This window comes from Mastigoproctus giganteus, chromosome 3 (genome assembly GCF_048544385.1).
Source record: "Mastigoproctus giganteus isolate SK-2022 chromosome 3, ASM4854438v1, whole genome shotgun sequence".
NCBI classification, from domain to species: domain Eukaryota; kingdom Metazoa; phylum Arthropoda; class Arachnida; order Uropygi; family Thelyphonidae; genus Mastigoproctus; species Mastigoproctus giganteus.
Window position 1 is genome coordinate 207,860,249 of NC_143577.1, and position 22,133 is coordinate 207,882,381.

The following is a 22,133-nucleotide window of genomic DNA, read 5'->3' on the forward strand; positions in this document are numbered from 1 at the left end:
TTATTCCTTAATGGCAATATTCAGGGCAACTGGCACCAAGTTCCTTTCCTAAATCCTAGGGGTGTGTGTGTGTGTCATATGTAAGTACAGGTCACAGGACAACACTCTTAGCAATAATCTACTTTACAGTCATTAACACACAAATCCCACAAAACATTCAAATAAATATTTCTTAAACACTTTAAAATATATGAGATTCTTAGGACAGTAAAAACTATACAGCAGATTACATATCTCTACATTCTTGAGTCTCTTTTCATTCCTTGTTTATGGTACAAAGGAAAGAATGTAGAGGTAATATAACAACTATCACTGTTTATATTAAACATAATGAAAACAATTTCAAACAAGTTACTAAATATGCATAAAACTATTCTTAAGTATATGAGCAAAAAAACATATTTGCAGTAGCTTGTCAATGAATTACATAAATTTATTACATCTTCATAACTACTTTTTTATGACTGAAGAAAAATTGTATATCAAAATCTATATTGTAAAACAAGTATTTCAATATTTTTGTTCAATGGATAAAAATGGAGGCAACAATATTAATTGTAGCATTTACAGTTTACATAAAACTGTTCACCTTATACACTATACAGACAACTTTGTACTTTGATACATTCATTTAACTTAAAATATTGGAAATGCCAAATTATGCTTTGTAGCCAACTATCTGTATATATAAACATGCATATGACTGTCACTGACTGAGCAAACCTTTAATCTGAGGATCTTATAGTGAAGCACACAACTGTAATACAGTTCATACAAGCATAAAAGTTTTAGATTTCCCTGAACAAATACTAAATACAGCAAGCCCATGTGCATCCTCAAGCTTTCACCACAAATCTGAATATTCAATAATTCTTATCTGCAGCTTGTATAACATCAAAATCACATCAAAAACATTCAGTGCAATAAAAAAAAAATAATAAATAAATAAAAAAAAAAAATTCACACGACAGAAACACACCGAAGGTTGGGAACATATTAAAACTGTGGCAATTACATAGAATTATGACGACCTCCACATAACCCACACTTAATTCCACATTTGTGGCAAGCCCGAAGAGGCAGGTAGCACCAAAGACATGGAACAAACAAGGAAAGAAGAGCAAGTCCTGCCCACCGTCTATGACAATGGTCATCAGAAGTGTCGCAGGTACAAGGATGCAAATTGAAGTCTCCCTCAGCATCTGACATACAATGATACAACATGCACTGGGCACAAGAAATGCAAGTAATAGCACTGATACATGCCAATATACCATCTGGTGCATACTCACAGCTGCCTCGATGGTTTTCATCTTCAATATAAGTCTCAAGACAATGACGGCACTGTACTTGAGTAGGTACATGATTTCTTCTCCAGTCCTTCTTCTTTTTAGTCTTTGTTGGCAGCAAAGTAGGTTCTGAGCAAATGGCTTCAAACTGGTGTTTTTTGATATTACTAATGGAGTCCCTTCTTCCTGACCTAAAGCTGTCAACAACAGGATACGAATATTCATGTTCTGTTCTTGCTGTTTTCTCTCTTGCCAACTGTACATAAGAATAAGAATCTCCTGATAATATTTCTATTTTATCATTGTCAATAAAACTATCTTTCCTACAATTCCTAATACCCAACGATTTATCTTTCGTCCATACATCCTCCCCACAAATTTTCTGCTGAATGTTGCTAAAAGGTCCAATACCACTTACAATACTGTTACTATTGACGTTCAATGAAAGATGAGAAGGCCGGATGAAGTGCATACGATGTAGATGTAAATTGGAATGTGGATGAGTATAAGGAGGTGAAAATGCTGAACAGAGGTCATTGGTCACTGTTGGGGTAACAGATGATGGTCGCAAAGAGCCTGTACCACTAACTGTGCTTGACCCAGAAGATGATCGAGAATCAACAGGCAGTTCAAGTGTCTGAAACAAATTCAATAAACTTTAATTGGAATCTATAAACATGAATACCAATTAGTTTAATGCAAAAAAATAATCAAAGATGAATATATAATACCCGACTACAGAGTGCACCACAATAAAAATTGCTTTATTACTTTTAATAACATTTATTAAATATTTACTTCTTCATTAAAATGTTGGAAATTTGTTTTTTATTCAAAAAAAAATTCAAACTTAAGGCATAAAGCCTCATGCTACAAGAACTATAAAACATTGCACAAGTAGGGCACAGCCTCGTTATTTATGTAGGAATAAGCAAACTACATTTGGTAGTTGGTGTGCTGATCACATTGTGAAGGCCTTTAACTATAGGTACTGCACTATACATAAAAAGCACCACTCCAATGTATATTACTAATTATTTAAAGTGCATACCATTACTCACACTGACAGTTTTGACCTTTTTTGGGGCCCCATCAGTTTGGCATGTTACGCATGGGCCATAAAAGACTTAGAAAAACCCAGTGATAAGATAACATATAAGATGAAAGTGACGTAGCAGTGCAATGGTATGAAGGGCCTCCACAATGAGATCTATACATTAAGTAGCAAATCTGGTTTGCTCAATGCTATGCACAAAATGAGGCTATGCTCTAAATTTGCTTTTAACATCTTATATCAAATACCATACATTCCAGCATCTAAGTCAATATCTATTTTTTGTCTTAAATTCTTGGCTGATGACATATAAGCTTGCTTTCTTAACATCATATGCCATTACTAATACCATTCACGTATAATCATATATTCACTGTATAAGCCAAACTTCCTCACTCTCCTTCTGCAGTCATTTTTTGAATCTTGCAAGGTATATTACGGTAAAACCTGCATCAACCTGTATATTAGGGCTGGCTGTGGTCTAGTGGTTAGAGTGCATGGCCACAAGTAACAAGGTTGCAAGTTCAAATCTGTATGCTACACCAATGAATTTATACACTCTTCTGAACTCATGGCTAGCAAATAAATGGAAATTTATTTATCACAGTAAATTCTGCATTAAGAAACACTATATACTGTTAAATTAAATTAAATTATTTCTGCTCTTCATTTTAAAATTTTAGATTGTGACATTTTATTAGATTGCACAGAAAAGTGTAAAGAAGCAGGAGGCATGTATGGTATTTCCCTCGCATCACAAAACCTGCAGCTCTAGGTGGATGACACGAGATTATTCGTATTGATGGTATGTGCACATGAGACTGATTATGTAAGTAAATCATTCCTTGCTGCCTGTTTAATGGTGTACTGCAAATTGGTTTCTCCATAAACAGTCCTTTAAAATGAAAGTGCATTTGTTATAAGAAATTTACAATCTAGAAAGTAAACAGTATTGCTGTTTAAGATTTTCAGTGCTTGAAAGGCTGGCTTGTGTGCCAGAAAATATAATATCTCATTGAGGATATATGAATTTAAGATGTAAATTTTGTAACAGGTGCATTGACTGACAGTTTTTAGAAGTAATTTTTGGAACTTCAAAAATGAAATATGCTGAAATATATAGCAATTATTAAATAAAGTAGAAGTATTGATTTAATGAGAACATTTCGGTAATGGAACCTCAAAGATGGAGACAAAGATGCAAAGCAGCGATGATGGCTTTATCATCATTGATAAAGATAATCATTATTTACAGTAAACATGACAAAGCTGCATGTTTGGCCACTTTAAGCTAACTGCACTTGAATTGACACTGGCCAAAATCACAGCACTGACAAAATGTGATATGTAATCAATAAAGTGTTCAAAAGCAACACAAAGAATGCCAAACCATTCAAACAACAAAACTGTCCTCAATTCCTGGAGTAATGTAGGTGGAGAACTGTGCTGAAACATGCCTTTCCAGTTTTTCTCACAGATGCTCAATGGGATTAACATCCAAAGATTGGGCTGGGCAAGACCAATAACTCAAGTCTTCCTCATGTTCCTCAAACCACTTTTCACCCATTGGTGGTGGATAGTGTGAACTATCATCTTGAAAGTAATCTTCTCCATAGTGGTAAATATGCAACACTTCCAGGTATACCTGATCTGCAAAAAATGTTCAGATACATTCTGGCATTCATGATGACCTCCCAGTGGAATCAGTGGACCAAGGATATGCCACAAAAATATGATGCAAACATCCTACAGCAGTCTGTACTGTCGGTATACAATTGAATGGTTCAAGTGCTTCATATGCGCACCCTTTCATCAAGAGAAAACTGTGTGTCAGGTATGCATGTCCAATAATAGCCTAGCAGGGATGCCTTCTTCATGTCTGTTTGAATGAAGGCTTGTTTTCCATTGTTTGGGTTTTTTTAACATAATCATTATATGAGTCAGTTTGTTCACAAGTCCAAAATTGTCAATTTCAGACTTACAGCATTTTTCATTTGAAGAGAGTGAATCTATGCAGAAACCAAGTGGTAAAAGTCGTCCTAGTTCAAAATTAGGAGACTTGTAGCAGCATAAAGCTGGCACCTGTGAATGAAAACATTGGGCAGTTAAGAACTAATAAAGTCCACCTAGCCATTATTCTACTGTTGGCATTCATGGCAAGCAGACAATGCCTATTGGAGCTTTTCATACAGATAGGGAAGTATAGATAAGAGCGGATTAGAGCAGGATTTCAAAGATTATTTAGTATATTGTAAAGTTTATTTTGATAAGTTTTTTCCTGTAATAATTTGATTTTTTTTAATATTATTTACACAGGGTGTTTCAAAAATAGCTTTACAACTTTAAAAGAGTGAGGATATAAATTTATTTAGAGGATGTACATAATATTTTGAAATGTCAGAATGTAGCAATACACTTTAAGTGTAATGCACGTTGACTGTAGTACCCAATACCACCCCCACAAGCACTCCCGGGCAGTCAAGATCAAGATGGCGACTTTCACAGGTGCAGAGTAGGCTCGTGTGTTTTGGTTTGAAGAAACAAAGATTGCTACACAAGTTCAAAGGAAGTTTCTCATTCAGTCTCACAAGGAACCTCCCAGTAGGCCTACAATGTACACGACACAAAGAATTTTGTTGAGACTGGACATTCTGTGTGCCATGCCAAGTCACCCAGTTGGCCACGTGTTCCTGATGATGTCATGGAAAGGGTTAGGGATAGCTTTGTTAGAAGTCCACAAAAGTCAATGCAACATGTGTTTCGGGAAAGTGGTATTCCACATGTGACTGTGTAGCAAGTATTACGAAAACATTTACACTTAAAGGCATACAAATTATCCATCATGCAACACCTTATGAATGCAGATAAGCTGGTTCATAAGGAATTCCGTATGCAAATGTTGCTTTGGATAGAAGACGATGAGGGATTTTTGGACTCCGTACTTTTCAGTGATGATAGCACGTTTCATGTCGCTGGTAAAGTCAACCAACACCCACAACTGCACGATCTGAAATTTCAAAATATCGATCTGACATTTCAAAATATTTTGTACATCCTCTAAATAAATTTATATACACTTTTAAAGTTGTAAAGCTGTTTTTACCCTATATTATAAATATAATTTTTTGAAAGTTTATTTTATTAATAATTAGTAAATTTTATAATAGTTATTAAAAGATCTGCCTTGAACACTTCGTCAGAGGGTACCATGACTCATGACAGAATAGCCGATGGCAATTTCCGGGTAAGTCATAATTTTATCCTTTGCAGAACCTGTGACATTTATTTCAAGGTCAACCTAAAGGGGATAATCCTAGCTCACTTGCAGATTCTTTTCTTTGTCACCGTTGTAAGGAGTGCACCGATCTTAAGTTAAAATTTGGTGAATCATTGAAAAAAAACGGATACTTGCTCTCAAGAATAATGTAACTGGGAGCTCGTCAGGGACTCAAAAGACTCTAGTAACCTACCAAGTGATGCACTCCCAATTCGGACTCCAGAACACTGGTTTGAAAGGACTTAGTTTTATTAGGAGACTTCATTGTCAATGGAAACAGATATATTTTTGTAATAAGGTAAGGTGGACTGGAATCAGGGTATGTTTGCCGAGAGTAACTATTAATGATGTCACCAACAGACTGTCAGATTTTAAGGGAGGTAAAGAGAATATCATTATTCATATGGGGGCCTAATGACATTAAGCATACATGACCTGGTGATTTGTTACACAAATATAGCACCATGCTGAAGAAAGGCCACAAGTTATGTTCAGTGGTGAGCTATAGTGGGCTCATGAGAGCCCACTGCTATTTTTTCTGAAAATTTGCGAGCCCATTGTTGAGATGATAATTTATTTTACAAATGAAATTCTGAATGCAATTATTGAGTATCCAGAGCCGAACCTACAGTGGGGTGAGAGGGGCCCTATTCCCAGCATTTTAATGGTGCAATCGATCGGTTATGTATTTTAAAATTTCTTCATTTTTGATTTAATTACAGTCATACCTCTGTTTAACGAACTTCGTTATAGCTAATTTTGAATTCTCCTTAAATGTTTCAGTAATTTAACTTGTCATGTAGACTGTAATGTATGACAGTAGTATCCGTAGAGCCTTTAGAATCGGTGATTTGGCGTAGATATAATATTGCAAATAGCTAGTGCAAGAGTTTGAACCACATAGATAGTTAAATTTATTATCTATTATCTATATAACTACTTCCTAGCATAGATATGGTGTCAGTGGCTCAGTAGGTAGTAAAATTCTGAGCGTGATGGGTAAAAGGAAGGATTTACCGGACTTTGATAAAGGACAGATTGTGGGAGCTCAACGAGCTGGTGCCTTGATTTCTCAAATGGCTGAACTGGCAGGGTGTTCAAAAGCCACCGTAGTTAAAGTGTACCAGGACTGGCATCAAAATGGTCAAACAATGACCCGACAGCAAAACTGCAAAGGTTGAAGTTAGAGGTGAGCGCCAAGTCCGACGACTCGTACAGGTGAACAGGCGCAGCACTGTTCAAGGGTTGACTACCCAATACAACATGGGCCAACGCGGAACAATAATTTTGCTGGCTAACTTGTTGGTGGATGATACAGTGGTAACTCAAAATAAAATCTGGGAATTCATCATCCTTTTGGCACAATGCAATGAATCCATTAAGATGCTCCATCACTGCTTTAGCTCCATCTGTTGTTACTGATATGAGCTTAAATAATGGGAATTTAATTTTTTCAATAAAATGTTTGAATGTGTTAAATATACCAAGACCTCTAGTTCTTTCTTTTAACGAAACCATAACCAGCAGTTCTTCTCTAGTGGCAGAATCATCGAAAAACCATATAAATAAAAATGAGCAACTGAGCTGTATCACTGATATCTGTAGATTCATCCAGTTGTAAAGAAAAGGACACACAATTAGCAATATGAGCACGCAATTGTTCGTTCACATTTTTACTCATTTTTTCGATGCATCGCATCGCAGTATTTCGGGATAATTGCAGATCTTGAAGAGCACTTTTAATTTCATTTTTGTTCTTAAAATTTTCAAAAGAGAATCTATTATTTCTAAAAATGCGTCTTTGATGAATTGATCATCAGAAAATGATTTGCATTTTTTTGCAAGAAGATGACCCACTTTAAATGATGCTACAGTTACTGTGGCATCATTAGGTGTCATGAAGAAATTTTGTTGCGTGAATAATCTGGATTTAAGTTATTCTAATTTATTTTTTCTAAGGTCACTGTTTGGCTGAAAATGCGATTGTTATTTATCACGGAGTGCGTTGAAGTGCCTTTTAATTTTCCATTTTTGGGTATAGCCATGGAAGAATAAATCAAACATTTTTCTTTTATCATTACAAAAAAGTATTCTAGTTCCCACTCTTGATGAAAATGATACGTTTTACTCTTTTTTTGTAGTATTCATTTTAAATCAAAAGGTATTAAATTAACATAGTACTATCTGGTTATTAAATCAGCAAAAGCAACGCTTACTGATTAAAACACTTTGCATTGCACAAACCGGAAAAATATTCTGTCTGAACGGCTAACGTAGGATAATTGATGAAGTGAATTCCCGAACGAGGAAGTTGTTTCCAAAATAACTGAACAAACACACCACCGTTTATTGCTCTGTTTGGTTATATCCTTATAAGAATCAGTTTCGAATGCCTTTGTGATATTTCTCTAAAGCTATTTCTGGAGGTCACGACCATAAAACAATAAAAACAATTTGCACTTTTCGGTTTATTGGGCTTTTCTGTTAGTGCAGTCTAATTATAAACGGGTAGTAAACTCATCTTACTGAATTTGCAATAATACTGACAGCTGGAATTCTGTGGGATTTTACGTTATTATGGTGAAATGTGTTTCTCCTTCAATAAAATCTTCAATCATGCAAAAAAAAAAAAAAATAAAAAATAAATAAATAATAAAAATAAATAATAAAATAACGTGCAGGTAGCGAAACCTGCTGCGCAATATAAAATTTTGGTAGTATACCTGACTGCGCAAATCGAGGGATGACTGTATATTTAAAATTTGTCATAATCAACTGAAATTAAAGCCGCGATAGACTCGTTGGCCACCCCTGCCATAGAGTGCTTGTGGAACACTATGGAAAGGCATATCAGGCGTCTGAATACACTAATCACCTCCATACCTCCCGAACGCTTCAGACATTTTGTTGAATCAATGCCATGTTGGATAGCTGCTGTACTGAGGGCAAAAGGAGGACCTCCGAAGTATTAGGTAGGTGGTCATAATTCAGTGATCACTCAAGTGTATATAGGGTGTTATTAATGCACTGAGATATAAGCTAGGCATAATATATTAGTGTAATATTTTTAATTGTATTGAAATTGAATCAAAATCATGCCTCAGACCATAGCAGCAAAACAAAAGGCTCAAGGTAGTGGGAGCACTGTGGCTCAGGGGAGAACTGAGGGGAGGGTGGTTGTCCACTGAATCACACTTTTTAAATTGTACTGCTTGTTGATGCTTATGGAGCTATCAGGAATGGGACATGATATTGCCAAGGGGGATGTCTGTGTGTGCTAGATGTAAGGAGTGTGAAGAAGTTAGGTGCCAACTCGGCATTGTTATGGGCCTTTATGAGAGCTTGAAGAACAGGATAGATGCCCTTAAAGGACTTAAATTGCGGGACCCATCAAACTCTCAGCTGCCCACATCAATGCCAGAGCTTGCACTTCATCATCAGGCTGCACAGCGGCAATCCCCAAAGCAGAATGTGCTGGTCCTACAGGACCTAATTGTTGTCGGTGGCCCTATTGTCATGGGAACAGGAAATATAAAAAAGGATAGGTAGAACAGGACCAGGGTATGTCTGCTAGAGGCAAAAGTTGATGACATTGTAGAGCTCATACAACTCAGACCATAGCAGCAAAACAAAATCTTTTTGGGCAAAAATGATGACACTGTCGTACACGTTGGCACTAATGATATTACAAGTAAGAGAACAACTGAATTACTTAACAAGTACAGGTCAATGTTGAAAAAAAGTCACGAGTTAGGGTTGAATTTAAAAGTGTTTGGAATTCTGCCCAGACACGATAGGAGTGAGTATATGATGAGAGCCTTGTCAATAAATTTGGCCCTGGAGAGATTGTGCAAGGCTCATGGGGGGGGGTAGACATTTTCTCAGCCTGGTCTGTGCTTGTTAACAGGAGAGACTGCTTCTACAGGGATGGGATACACTTAAACAATACACTTAAGAAAGGGTGCAAGAATATTTGCTGATGCTATTGAGGCAGTGTTAGGTGGGTTGGAGAACTGCTAGCTTGGGGGATACACTGACTGATAGGTTAACTGTAGATGCTGGCAGATGACGACAGAGGGTCTAAGAAAATAACAGAATGGTGCCCAAGAGGAGCTAAAAGTAAACCTGGAAGACAACAACAGAGATGGACAGATGAAATTCACGAGGTCGTGGGTAGAAAATGAATGGCCATTGCACAAAACAGAAGAGATTGGAAAGTTGCTGGAGAGGCTTTCATCCTGAAGGAATGAAGGCCTCTCCAGATTGAAAATGGCTGATGATAATGATATCAATTTCTCCCCAGCTGTGTGCAGGTACCCTGCTTTTGTAATTAAGAGTGATATATCATAAGAAGCTTCCAGTCCTCCTTCAGCAATTCTAAAAACTGAAGGTTTCAAAAAAGATTCTGAATTCGTTGCAAAACGTTTTATAAATTTACCATTAAGACATATTCAAAGAGAAATACTGAAAGGATTATGAATATTTCAAATTAAATTTGAAATATTCAAAATCCTTTTTTTTCCCCACCAGGATGCATCCTTTCCAGGTGGTCTTTCATCTTTGTTGGTTTCATAGTATCATTCTGAAAGGTTTCCTCACATAAGTGACAGCGGTATTGATTCACTGCCAGGTGAAGAAATAAATCCAAATGTTAAATAATCTTGTGAATAATAATAATAATAATAAATAAATTTTCTGTTTATACTCCGGGACAACCAAACGGCCAGAGGAGTTCGCATGATAGATTGAATACAAGAAACAGCACCGTATTCAGTATTCACAGGCTTGAACCCCGGTCACTCAAGGCACGTGTACTTAGGCACCTGCGCACCTGACTGCTAGGCTACGGTGGCCTGATGATGGCACTCTTTTTTTGGGAGTGACATAGTATAAGGATCTTCCTAAAATCTACATGTTATCAAAACTGTAATATGTCATTATTTGAAATAACTTGCAATAATGGTTAAATATGTAATATGCTGACGTGTGAACCATTCAGACTTTTATTCTTGCATTATTATATTTGGCAGTAATAATTAACAATCTGTAAGTAGTAAAAGACAACTAATATTTGAGTGAGGTTTCCATGGATATTTAAGAATATTTTGAAAACTTTCTTTTTCAAACCAGAGTCAAGCGATCATGAAATGCTGGACTGCACATGACAGATGTGACATTCAGGATAGTCTTCAGCTCTGAGGAAGCACGAATGGGTAACAACGGTATGCCTGATCACAATACAGCAAAATTACCTATTCATGTCTATTAGGTCTTAGCTATAGGTATAGGTCCCTGGTTGGAGTGTGTTTCAATTCAATTGCCACAGAATCACAGACTTGTTCTTACCACCATTTTGTACTCCTGGAACATGATTGGTTTAGAGTCATTATAGGGTATTCCACAGGGCGTAAGTTGTTCAATTGCTTCTTTTTTGCTTTAGCTTCTTTTTAAATTTCCAATTATTCTGACAAAATCTAATATCAATTTTGTTTACTAACTAGTTTCGAATCTTCTGCAGAACTAGATGTGTAATGGTGTTTGCATTTCTTATAGCTTTGAGAGGACTGAGAGAGTGGGTGAAAATTATACAGTTTGAAGTCTTATTTTTTCTCCAGGTTGGTTTAAGACCAGTAGATTGGCTTACAATTCATATAATTTGGGCAATGGGCTATATATGCTGAATGCAAGTTCTGGAAGTTTATACTGAATATAGATGTGTTCTCCAGTGTTCAAAGTAGAAATCATATAAGTGTTGAACTCTGTCTGATGATGGAATCACTTGTAAAGTCTATTTGCAACATTGCCCAGATTGAAGTCTGTTTAGTAGAAGTTCTTTCAGACATATTCCTAAGGGCTGAATGGATGTCTATACAAGGTTGGCTAAGTGAAGCCTCCCCCCATCAAACAGACCTTTAAAAATTCCTCCAGTGTATGATGCAAATGTTTAATCAACAATGGCAAACCACTTTTATGAGGGGTTTCCGAAAAGTAAGGTAACGCATTTTTTCTCTCGATGATGTTTAATAATACAAAGTTAAAATTACAACACCAAGAAATAAGTGAAGATGCACTACTTCTCCACAAAGTCTCCGGTTTTATCGATGCACTTGTCCCAATGATGGATCAGTTTATCAATAAAAGTATTGAAGAAGTCTGCCCACACACAGTAACCAACATTGCACCGCCTGATAAACTCCATCATCCGTGAAAGATGTTTTTTCAGAGAGCTGAATAAATGGAAGTCTGAAGGCACTAAATCTGGGCTGTAGGGGGCATGTGACCGAGTTTCCCAACGATTATGGTGAACCACTCATGAGTGGTGTGGGCAGTGTGTGGAGTTGCATTGTTGTGCAACAAAATCATGCTGCTTGTCAGGAGTCCTGGTTGTTTATGTCAAATGTTGCACAGTAAAGCTGTGCACTGATTGTTCCTCCCTTCAGCAAGAAATCCATCAACAGAATGCCTTGGTGATCCCAGAACACTGTGGCCATGACTTTTCGGACACTGGGAACAGTTTTGAATATTTTGCACAGAGGAGATTATGGATGTTTCCAGGTCATAGAGTCTTGTTTGCTCTCCGGGGTAAAGTGATAAACCCACGTTTCATCTGCTGTAACTATGCAAGCGAGAAAATCCTCTCTTTTGTTGGTGTATCGCAACAGGTTCTCCAGACACATCCCCATGCGTTTTGCTTTGTCCTCCTCTGATAATAGTCGAGGCACCCAGCGGCAGCACACCTTTTGAAAATCAAGGACATCGTGAACAGTCGACTTACTCGTGTTCACTATTTGTGCAATTTAACTCCACTGTTTTCAAGAACAATGCTCTTAATGCGCGAAATGTTGTCTGGTTTTGTTCAATGAAGGCCTGCCCGCCTGATGTCAATCTTAACGTGACCCGCTTTAAATTCATTACACCAAAAACCTGCTTCTTTGTAGTCACCTTTTCGACATACACAGCAATCAGTTAATGGTGAAAGTCACTTGGTGAAGACCCTTTTTTTGAAAAAGCAAATAACTTCATGAAGACCTGTTTTGGACCACACTCGCATGGTAGCTGCCATTTTGCAACTGGAATCTGCTGTGACGCGACAGTACCACAACGCTGCACTGACGGTCTCTTTGAATGTTAGTGATGGGTCTATCTGTCCACCGCATTTCATCTAATTCTCTTTCACCATTATTAAGAAAAAAAATGTGTTACCTTACTTTTTGGAAACTTCTCATATATTTACCTGCTTTTAGCTATTCTTTGACAGAGAAAGTGATATTGATGAATCTGCCTGTATACATTCAACAAACAAAAAGTGTCATATAAACACAATTTATACTACTTATATTTTAGGAAATATGAGGGCTGTGGAAAATTTATCAGCTGGCCTTCACATCTGGTCATCATATGTGATGACCAGATTTAAAAGTGGTCTCCAAAAGCACAGCCAAAACACAAGCAATAGGCTCTCTTTATAATTTTGAGGGTGGGCCACACTGACACTGTTTTATATTGACCATACAGACAACAGAAATTATTTATACAGTTTACATATCTTTTTTCTTTTTTTTTTTGTTATTACTAATACAGGTTGTTTGTTTTTTAAAAGTAAACCCAAAAACGACAAAGAGAAAACACATTTTCCTTAACTTCAAGATTTTCAATTGAAGAATAAAAAGCTTTATGGTCTTGGTGTTCTGCACATTCACATCTGAGCAGAGCACCAAGGATCAACAAATACGAGAGGTTGGGTGAAAAGTTTCTAGCCTCTCATAGAAGGAATGCTGGAAAGTTGTGAAAATATTTATTTTTCAAAAAAGTACCCCCCCCCCCACCCAAGTCAACACTTTCTGGCAAGATATACTAGTTTTCGTAAGCCACTCGAATAAAATTCAGAAGGTTTCAACTTAAATCAGTTGACTGCGTTCATCATAGTACTGTCACTGTCAAATTTGTCTTTCAAGTCCCTATTCATATATTTGGAAATAGAAAATGGTCCGACAGAGACAAATCTGGTAAGTAGGGAGGATGCTGTTATAGCTCAAACACACAGGCATGCAGTATTGAGTGAGTCACAAATGCTGTATGCGCTGGTGCATTGTCTTGATGCAAGGTAATTCCTTTGGCCAAGTTCCCACAGAGACATCTCAGTAGGTTAAAATAATACTGAGCATTTATAGTAGTACCTAGTTCCAGGAAATCAACCACGATCACTCACATCCCAGAGGACAGATGCCATGACTTTCCAAAGCCAACTTCCAGACTCTATAAAAACTTTTCAGAAGTGGGATGCTTCCACTCTTTTGTTTGGTCTTTTCTTTCAGGGTCCTGTATTTCATCCAATTTCATGATGGCCTGATTATTTAGAAATGAAAGAGACCTTCATTTCTAAAATATTCAACACAGTTTCATGGGCATGCTCATGGTAGACTTTGAATGTTGTCACAATGTGCTTCAACATTATTCTACAGTCTTGCATGTTCAGGTCACAAATGGCATCCACATTTGCATGTGTTGACATGGTATCAGGCCTCCCATTACAGTGTGCATCTTTAACACTGTCATGTTAAAGGATCATTTAGACAAGACTATAGTAATAATTCAGATACAGCATGGGTTTGTTAAGGGAAAGTTTTGTCTGACAAATCTGATTGGATACTATGATGTAGTTACAAAGGAACTGGATGCAAAAAAAATTTTTGATACCATATACCTGGATTTCAGGAAAGCTTTTGATACTGTTGCGCATGGAAGACTACTGTACCAACTGGATGGAAAGGTATTAAGGGCAAGTTGCTACAATGGATAAAGAGGTGGTTTGAGTGGGAGAAGACAGTGGTAATCAATGGATGCTGCTCTTTGTGGGCTAATGTTATTAGTGGAGTCCCCCAAGGTTCATGTTGAGCCCACTGTTTTGTATATTTATCAATTTTGATGAATGTCTTAATGTCCAAGTATGCAGATGATACAAAGGTTGGCAGGGTTTTTACTGACAGTAATGGCAGTGTGCTACTGCAACAGGATCTAGAAAAGATGGGCAAATTGGGCAAAGAAGTAGCAACTGAAGTTTAACATTGACAAATGCCATGTACTGCATATGGGTAGAAATAACCCCAGATTGATTTTTTTTTTTTTTTTTTGATTTGGTAGTTGTTGGCGCATCGGCTTCTGTGGCCATATTGCACCTCCCAAGGTTTTTGCAGTACTTTGATCCAAGCCCGAGGCGGGAATCGAACCCACGACCTTTGGGTTGCCGGGCAGGTACTTTACCCACTCGGCTAGCCCGGTCGGCCAATAACCCCAGAGAAACACCAACTGTGTGGTACTACACTTAGGGTGGTAGAAAATTAAAAAGACATGGGAATAATTGTGCAGTCAAATATGAAGTTTTCTGAGAGTGCAGACAGGCTGCCAGAGCAGGTAATGGGGTAATGTCAATAGTATACAGGAATTTTGCTAGTAGGGAAAAGGAGGCGATTATCCTATTTATAAGGCAATGGTCAGGCCACACCTTGAATACTGTGTACAGGTCTGGAGACCTCATTTTAGGAAATGATGTAGAGTTGCTTGAGTGAGCATAGAGAAGGGCAACAAGATTGGTGAGGGCAACGAAGTGGTCCTCTTACCAAGAAAGGCTTTAGTTCTGCAAACTGCAGCATCTGGAGACTAGGCACCTGCGAGGTGATCAAATTGAGGTGTATAAGGCCTTGAATGGGTTGAGCAGGTTCAATTCTAATGAGATTCTTCCTCTTGCTCAGATTACAAACCTGAAGGGGCATAAATTCATATTGAGGAAAGACAGTTGTAGAATAGATGTGTGGAAATTTGCCTTTAGCCAGTGGGTAGTTGATTGCTGGAACAAATGTCCATCTGTCTTTGTGGAAGTTGATAGCTTAAATAAATTCAAGGAGGAATTGGACAAACTTTTAGAGGGAATGGATGTGTGAATCCCCCCCCCCCCCCCAGCTGATGCTATATAAGCTTGCTTCCTTGCATCACATACTACTATTACATGTCCACATTTAAATTCTGCAACCTGGCTTTTTTAACATGGCAGATGAACAACAAGATCTGGCTAATGTTCGCTGTATGTCTTCATGAATTTTTTCAGTGACATTCCTTTTAAATGAAGGTACTCAATGATGCACAGTGCTTGATTCTCACAAATTTCACCACCTTCATTCACCTTCCACACTTCAATGCCCTTTTTAAAGAGAAGAATACAGTTACAAAACCGAAATTTTCTGTGAACACACAGGAGGAGTCAGAGCACGGATTGGCAATATTGTCTTTCATGAAAGACAATAATTGCCTTTGTGATCTGTATTGGGCTAAACCACTCTCTTACACAAAGTTACATAAGTAATGTGTCTTTTCTTTTCCTATGGACAGATATTTTACAACCAGGACCTAGTAAAATTCTATTATTATTTTAGATGAGATGTCAAGAGCTCTGTGTTGGATATGGATTAAGTTCATGACTAAGTCATCTGCTGATTACGAAAATGTGGAGATTTTCTTGAGCTCACTTCACTGAAATCATAATACTGTTCAGCAGATGATGCTTGTGCCTCTAAAGTCTTCTAAGGATGGTGTCTTCACTATGTGGCAGTGAGATAAAAGAGGAACGATAACTTAGATACAGCATTTCTTCAATTATTATCCTTCTTATACATTGCTACGTCCATCATATGAAAGTAACAGTCATGGTAATTAATAAGCTCTCTCAAAAGTTGATGAATCAAAAGAGGCATAGACTTCTAGCTGCCACAGTCATCCTTCTTTTGATGATCAGCAGAGAGATGCCTATAACCCATCTTGGTCATTCACTAGGCATTTCAAAATGTCTTTAGAAGCATATAGTAAGCCTATATGCAATACAAAACTTACTGCAACCTAAAATCTTATGCTTGATCTCCTTTAAGCCAATACAGTATTAGAAGAAAGGGCAGGAATGTGAAAGTGAGCTTATAACCTAAACTGGTAGCCATAACACTCTGAAACAAAACAAAAGTGGCAGAAGACAGAGTGGTAAATCAATGGATACTGCTCAACATGGACTAATGTTATTAGTGGTGTCCCTCAGGGTTTGGTATTGGGCCCATTGTTGTTTTGTATATTTATCAATGATATTGATGAAGGTACATCAAGCTTAATGTCAAAGTCTGCAGATGATACAAAGGTTGGCAGGGTTGTTAATAACAGTAATGACAGTATACTGCTGCAACAGGATCTGGAAAAGTTGGGTAGATGGGCTGAGAAGTGGCAACTGAAGTTTAACGTTGACAAATGCAAAGTACTGCATATGGGTAGCAGTAACCCCAGAGAAATGTACCAACTGGGTGGTGTTACACTCAGGGTAGTGGAAAATGAAAGAAACCTGGGGGTAATTGTGCAGTCAGATATGAAGTTCTTTGAGCAGTGCAGACAGGCTGCCAGAGTAGGTCATGGGGTCTTGTCAATGATATACACCAATTTTGCAAGCATGGATAAGGAGGTGATTATCCCCCTGTATAAGGCAATGGTCAGGCCACACCTTGAGTATTGCATACAGGTCTGGAAGCCTCATTTTAGGAAGGATTTAGAGTTGCTAGGAGTACAGAGAAGGGAACAAAGGGGTGCTGTTATGAAGAAAGGCTTAAGTTTGCAATTTGCAGCTTCTGGAGACTAGGAACCTGCGATGCAAGCTGATTGAGGTGTTTAAGGCCTTGAATGGGTTGAGCAAGCTGAATGCTGATGGGATTCTTCCTCTTGCTCGGATTAAAAACTTGAGGGAGCATAGATTTAAACCGAGGAAAGACAGTTGTAGAATAGATGTGTGGAAGTTTGCCTTTAGCCAGTGGGTAGTTTCTTGCTGGAACAAACTTCTATCTGTTGTTGTGGAAGTTGATAGCTTAAATAAATTCAAGGCAAACATTTGGAATGAATGGATCAGTGAAATGGGAAGTTTTTTTTTTCTGTGATGCTGTATAAGCTTTCTTTCTTGCATCATGTGCCTCTACTAATGCTAAAACAAAAATTATACATCTGAATGTACCTGTGTGACAGAAATCGTGCGATTCCTTCTAAATATCGACTACAGCACAATGAATACCAAAATTGTATTCAGCACAGTTTTAATTATGAATAGAAGCAAATTTAGTTCTAAAAATTGTCTAAGATACATAATATTTTTCTATTATATGAATGACCAGAATGAATACTGATGTTCCAAGGATGGAGCATTAAGTAATCTGAATCTACTTTTACTTCTCAAATTTACTGTAATTGTTTCACTGTTAAAATAAATATAAGTAACACTATTATATTACTTTTCAATATAGTTTCTGAGATCGTTTAACCAATTGTCTCAACTGAAAAGAATGTTTATGCCTTCGTAATATAAGTTTGTGTCCTATGATGTAAACCAATATTTGGAAGATACATGCCATTATGCAAAAAAAACCATTGTTACACAGCAATTTGAATTCTCCTCCTTCTCCCTCCCTCCTTGTATATATGATCATTAATCCTTTAAGTGATGTGTAATACATTCTACAATGTTCTCAGTATAAATGTCTACCAACCAGTTCCAAATTTCAGTGGATTTTTTTTACTTATAAAAATCAAGCAATCTCTTCCTGTATACACGTTATTAGTTGAATCACTATTTTCAAACTGCTCCCAAACACAACCAAAACATGAGCTGTCTTGCAATTTGAGTGATGTAATGTAATCAAGTATACAACTAACATTTTATAAGTAATTTTGTTTGGCTGTTTTTTTTTTTTTTTTTTTTAAAATAACAGGAACAAAATTCTGGTTATTTAAAGATCATTCCCACCCTTCTTGGAAAAAAGGCAAATGATACAAGAATAAATTTTTCACAAATGTTTTTATGGCAATAGGCAAGCCTTAGTTTCTCAAGTAAAATGCAAGTTCAACAGATTTTATCTCAAACTGAGAATGAGTTATTAATTACTGAGGAGTTTGGATACAGTACTTCTTTATGCATAAAGTGACTATCATCAAAATATTCTTTGCATTATCAAGGTATGCCTATTTACATTTCTGCATTTAAATTATCATAAGACATTAAAACTTCACTAAATTAATACAATACAATAAATAGCAGAATGCTTACCATAAAAACATCATCATCACCCATTTCTGATTCCAACCCATAAAAGAAATTTTCCATTCCTAACAGAAGAAAAAAAAAAACGTTTGTTACTCCCTATTAGAAATTTAATACAATGAATACATCACAAAAATACTATGAGCTGGAATAACAAATGATCATTTCTGAAGCTTCTACATATCACCACAATAGTCAAAAAAAAAAAAGTAATGCTCGTAACACAACTAAAAAATGCACCTTACAAGTTATTTCAGTACTACATTACATTCACTCATTACTAGCACTTAATGAAAACTGTCTTTTCTAGGTTAAGGCAAAGGGAAATGATGCCCTTAATGATAATTAGTTGGCAATCCATTTTCTTTTATCATTAGGTAACTTTTGTGATGTGAATATTCATGAACTAAAGATTTATAAAGAAACCATCTAATGATAGAAAATGACCAAAATATTTAAATATATTTGGCATGTAAATTACTTTAACAAAAGGACTGAACTCATTCAGAAGAAGGTCTTTTAACAATTTATCAATTGAGTGAGCCCAGTTGTTAAAGTGTACCAAATTTATCAGAGCAAGTAATTATAGAAAACTACCCAATAAACTGGTACCAAAGATAATGACAACAGAAATTAAGTATAATCAGAAAAAGATCTGCCATGACCATTATTTTGTTAATTGTCCAGGAAAAGTAATAACAGGAGATAGGACATTAGTGTTTCACTGTAACCCAATTCTAAACAACAGTTTATGGAATGGAGGCATCATCCATTTTGGGAAGGGTGGGGGTTTTTAATCATGGCTTCTGTATTTGGGATGGGAAAGGACTGATTTTCTTACAGAGGTACAACACTGCTAACAAAGAAAACAAAGTCTAACCATAAGAAATCCTTAACCTTTTCACAAGTAAAATGTAGCTTTAAAGTTCATGTATAATGAGTCCATTAATATACAAACTTTCTTGAAATTTTCCAGTTTGTGCCACTACCTCTTATCTGTATTACCAATTAATTGCAGACAGTATATAGCAGATGGTAGCATGAAAACAGATGTAAAAACTAAAGGAGATCAGAACTGGTTAGCTTTCTGATTTTGGCTTACAAAAGCTGGAATTGAAGAAATTCTCTGGAATTCAGATCCCAAATTGATATAAATGAATCATAACATACAGTTAAACCTCTCTATAGTGGACACTACTGGGGCAGAAGAAAGTGTCTGCTATAGGAAGGTGTTTGCTTTGCTGAGGTTAGTGTTTAGTCAGTTTCAATAATTTGGAAAAAATGAAATTCACTGTAACTGGTTACTTATCACAGACTTTTTTTGCTTATCATTACACATTTATGTTTCAATTAACTTTTAATAAATAATGCATAATTACTTTTTAATAAATAAGACTTGTTATTTACTATAAAACATCATTAAACTTTTAGTAAAAAATTAATATAAATTGCTTTGTTCAGAGAATCATTTTGACAATTTAATTTTCATTCTAGATATTTCTACACTGCATAAACATTCTAGATATTTCTACACGTATTTCTACGACATTCTACAATGACAGATGGTAGTTTGTTCCATCAATCAGCCAGCTGCTGGCTAAAGGCAAACTGTATTGTCATTATTATCAAAATTACTGTAAACTCAGAGAAAAAATTTGCTCACTAGTTTTATACCATATTTATCATCTTTGCTCACATAGAATTCATTTAATGTATTTAAATAACCTAATGCATCAGCATTTTTTTTTCAATTTTGGGTCATGCTACTGTTCATCTTTTTCAGGTTCTTCCTCTTAGCATTAACATTAGTACAGGCATATGATGCAAGAAAGCAAGCTTATACAGCATCAGCCAAAAAAAAAAAAAAAAAAAAAAAAAAAACACTTCCCATTTCACCAATCCATTCCCTCCAAATGTTTGTCTAGTTCTGCCTTGATTTTATTTAAGCTGTCAACTTCTACAATGACAGATGGTAGTTTGTTCCATCAATCAGCCAGCTGCTGGCTAAAGGCAAACTGTATTGTCATTATTATCAAAATTACTGTAACTCAGAGCAAAAACAGATACAAAATAATAGGCAAACTGTCTTTCCTCAATTTGAATTTATATACCCTGAGGCAATTAATCTGGGCAAGAAGAAGAATCCCATCAGCATTGAGCTTGCTTAACCCATTCAAGGTCTTATACACCTCAATCGCAGGTGCCTAGTCTACAGAAACTGTAATTTGCAAAACTTAAGCCTCTCTTTGTAAGAGCAACCCTTTGTTCCATTCACTAATCTTGTTGCCATCCTCTGTACTCATTCCAGCAGCTCTACATCCTACCTAAAATGAGACTTCCAGACCAGTATCTCACGGTGTAGCCTGACCACTGCCATATACAAGGGGATAATCACCTCCTTATTCGATAGAAAAATTCCTGTATATCATTGACAAGACACCATGAGCTACTCTTGCAGACCATCTGCACTGCTCAGAAAAATTCATATCTGACTACACAATTACCACCAGGTCTTTTTCATTTTCTACCACCCTGAGTGTAATACCACACAGTTGATATGTTACTCTGGGGTTACTGCTACTCATATGCAGTACTTAAGCATTAGCAAGGGCACATGATGCAAGAAAGCAAACCTATATAACATCAGCCAAAAAAAAAAAAACCACACCCCCTTCTTATTTCATCCATTCACCCACTCCAAATGTCTGTCTAGTTCTGCCTTGAATCTGTTTAAATTATCAACTTCTACGACAGATGAAAGTTTGTTCCAGCAATCAACCACCTGCTTAAGGAGGTTTCACTGTCGTTGTAGAGAATATTATTGCAAAAAAGTAAATGTGGAATTTTTAAAATTTTTTGATGAACTGTTTTTCATGATGATTTTTAAAACACTTATGTGCAAAGTTTTCATTTTTTGAAAATTTCAAAATTCCACAGCTATTGGAAACTCACTACCTGACACACATGTTCAGGGCAACTGACTCATGAAAGGGTTAAAAGGTGAAGAAAATGTCTAAAGAAAATCCTAATGACACTGCATCATCACAAAGCAGGTTCACACAGACCACAGTAAGGAAACTTTCTAACCTAAGAGAGACAATTGTGTCTCGTCTTCCTTACAGAGAAATAACATAAAATAATATTAAAAACATATGGAAACAGCTTTCTTTGGAGCTGGCTCCATATTTTTTTAATATTATTTTATGCTATTTGGATATCTGAAGAAGCATCTTCACAAAAAGCTTTAAATCTGATAAAAAAAGGTAAAACAGTGAAAAACTGACCTAAAAAAAAAAAAAAAAAAAAAAAATCAGAATTATTAACTCTATAAAGGTGCATTTATGAGATAGTAATAGCCATATAGTGCAAGGAAGCCACCACAGGCTTTTGCTGCACCAAATGGGG

General features: G+C 36.4%; 1 protein-coding gene across 3 annotated transcripts in view; it reads right to left on the minus strand.

Annotated features, from left to right (window-relative positions):
• Nucleotides 1-971: 971 nt before the first annotated feature.
• Nucleotides 972-22,133, minus strand: part of LOC150088637 (sprouty-related, EVH1 domain-containing protein 2-like) — a 408,094-nt gene continuing 386,932 nt past the window's right edge. For 2 of the 3 annotated variants that reach the window (XM_090370832.1, XM_090370831.1), the window contains 2 exons: nucleotides 18,735-18,793; nucleotides 972-1,926 (listed from right to left, as the gene is read on the minus strand). In XM_090370832.1, the coding sequence (XP_090226958.1) occupies nucleotides 1,012-1,926; nucleotides 18,735-18,793 (974 nt within the window). In that variant the 3' untranslated portion in view covers nucleotides 972-1,011. The remainder of the gene's footprint in view (nucleotides 1,927-18,734; nucleotides 18,794-22,133) is intronic. The other variant, XM_090370833.1, reaches the window with a different exon arrangement.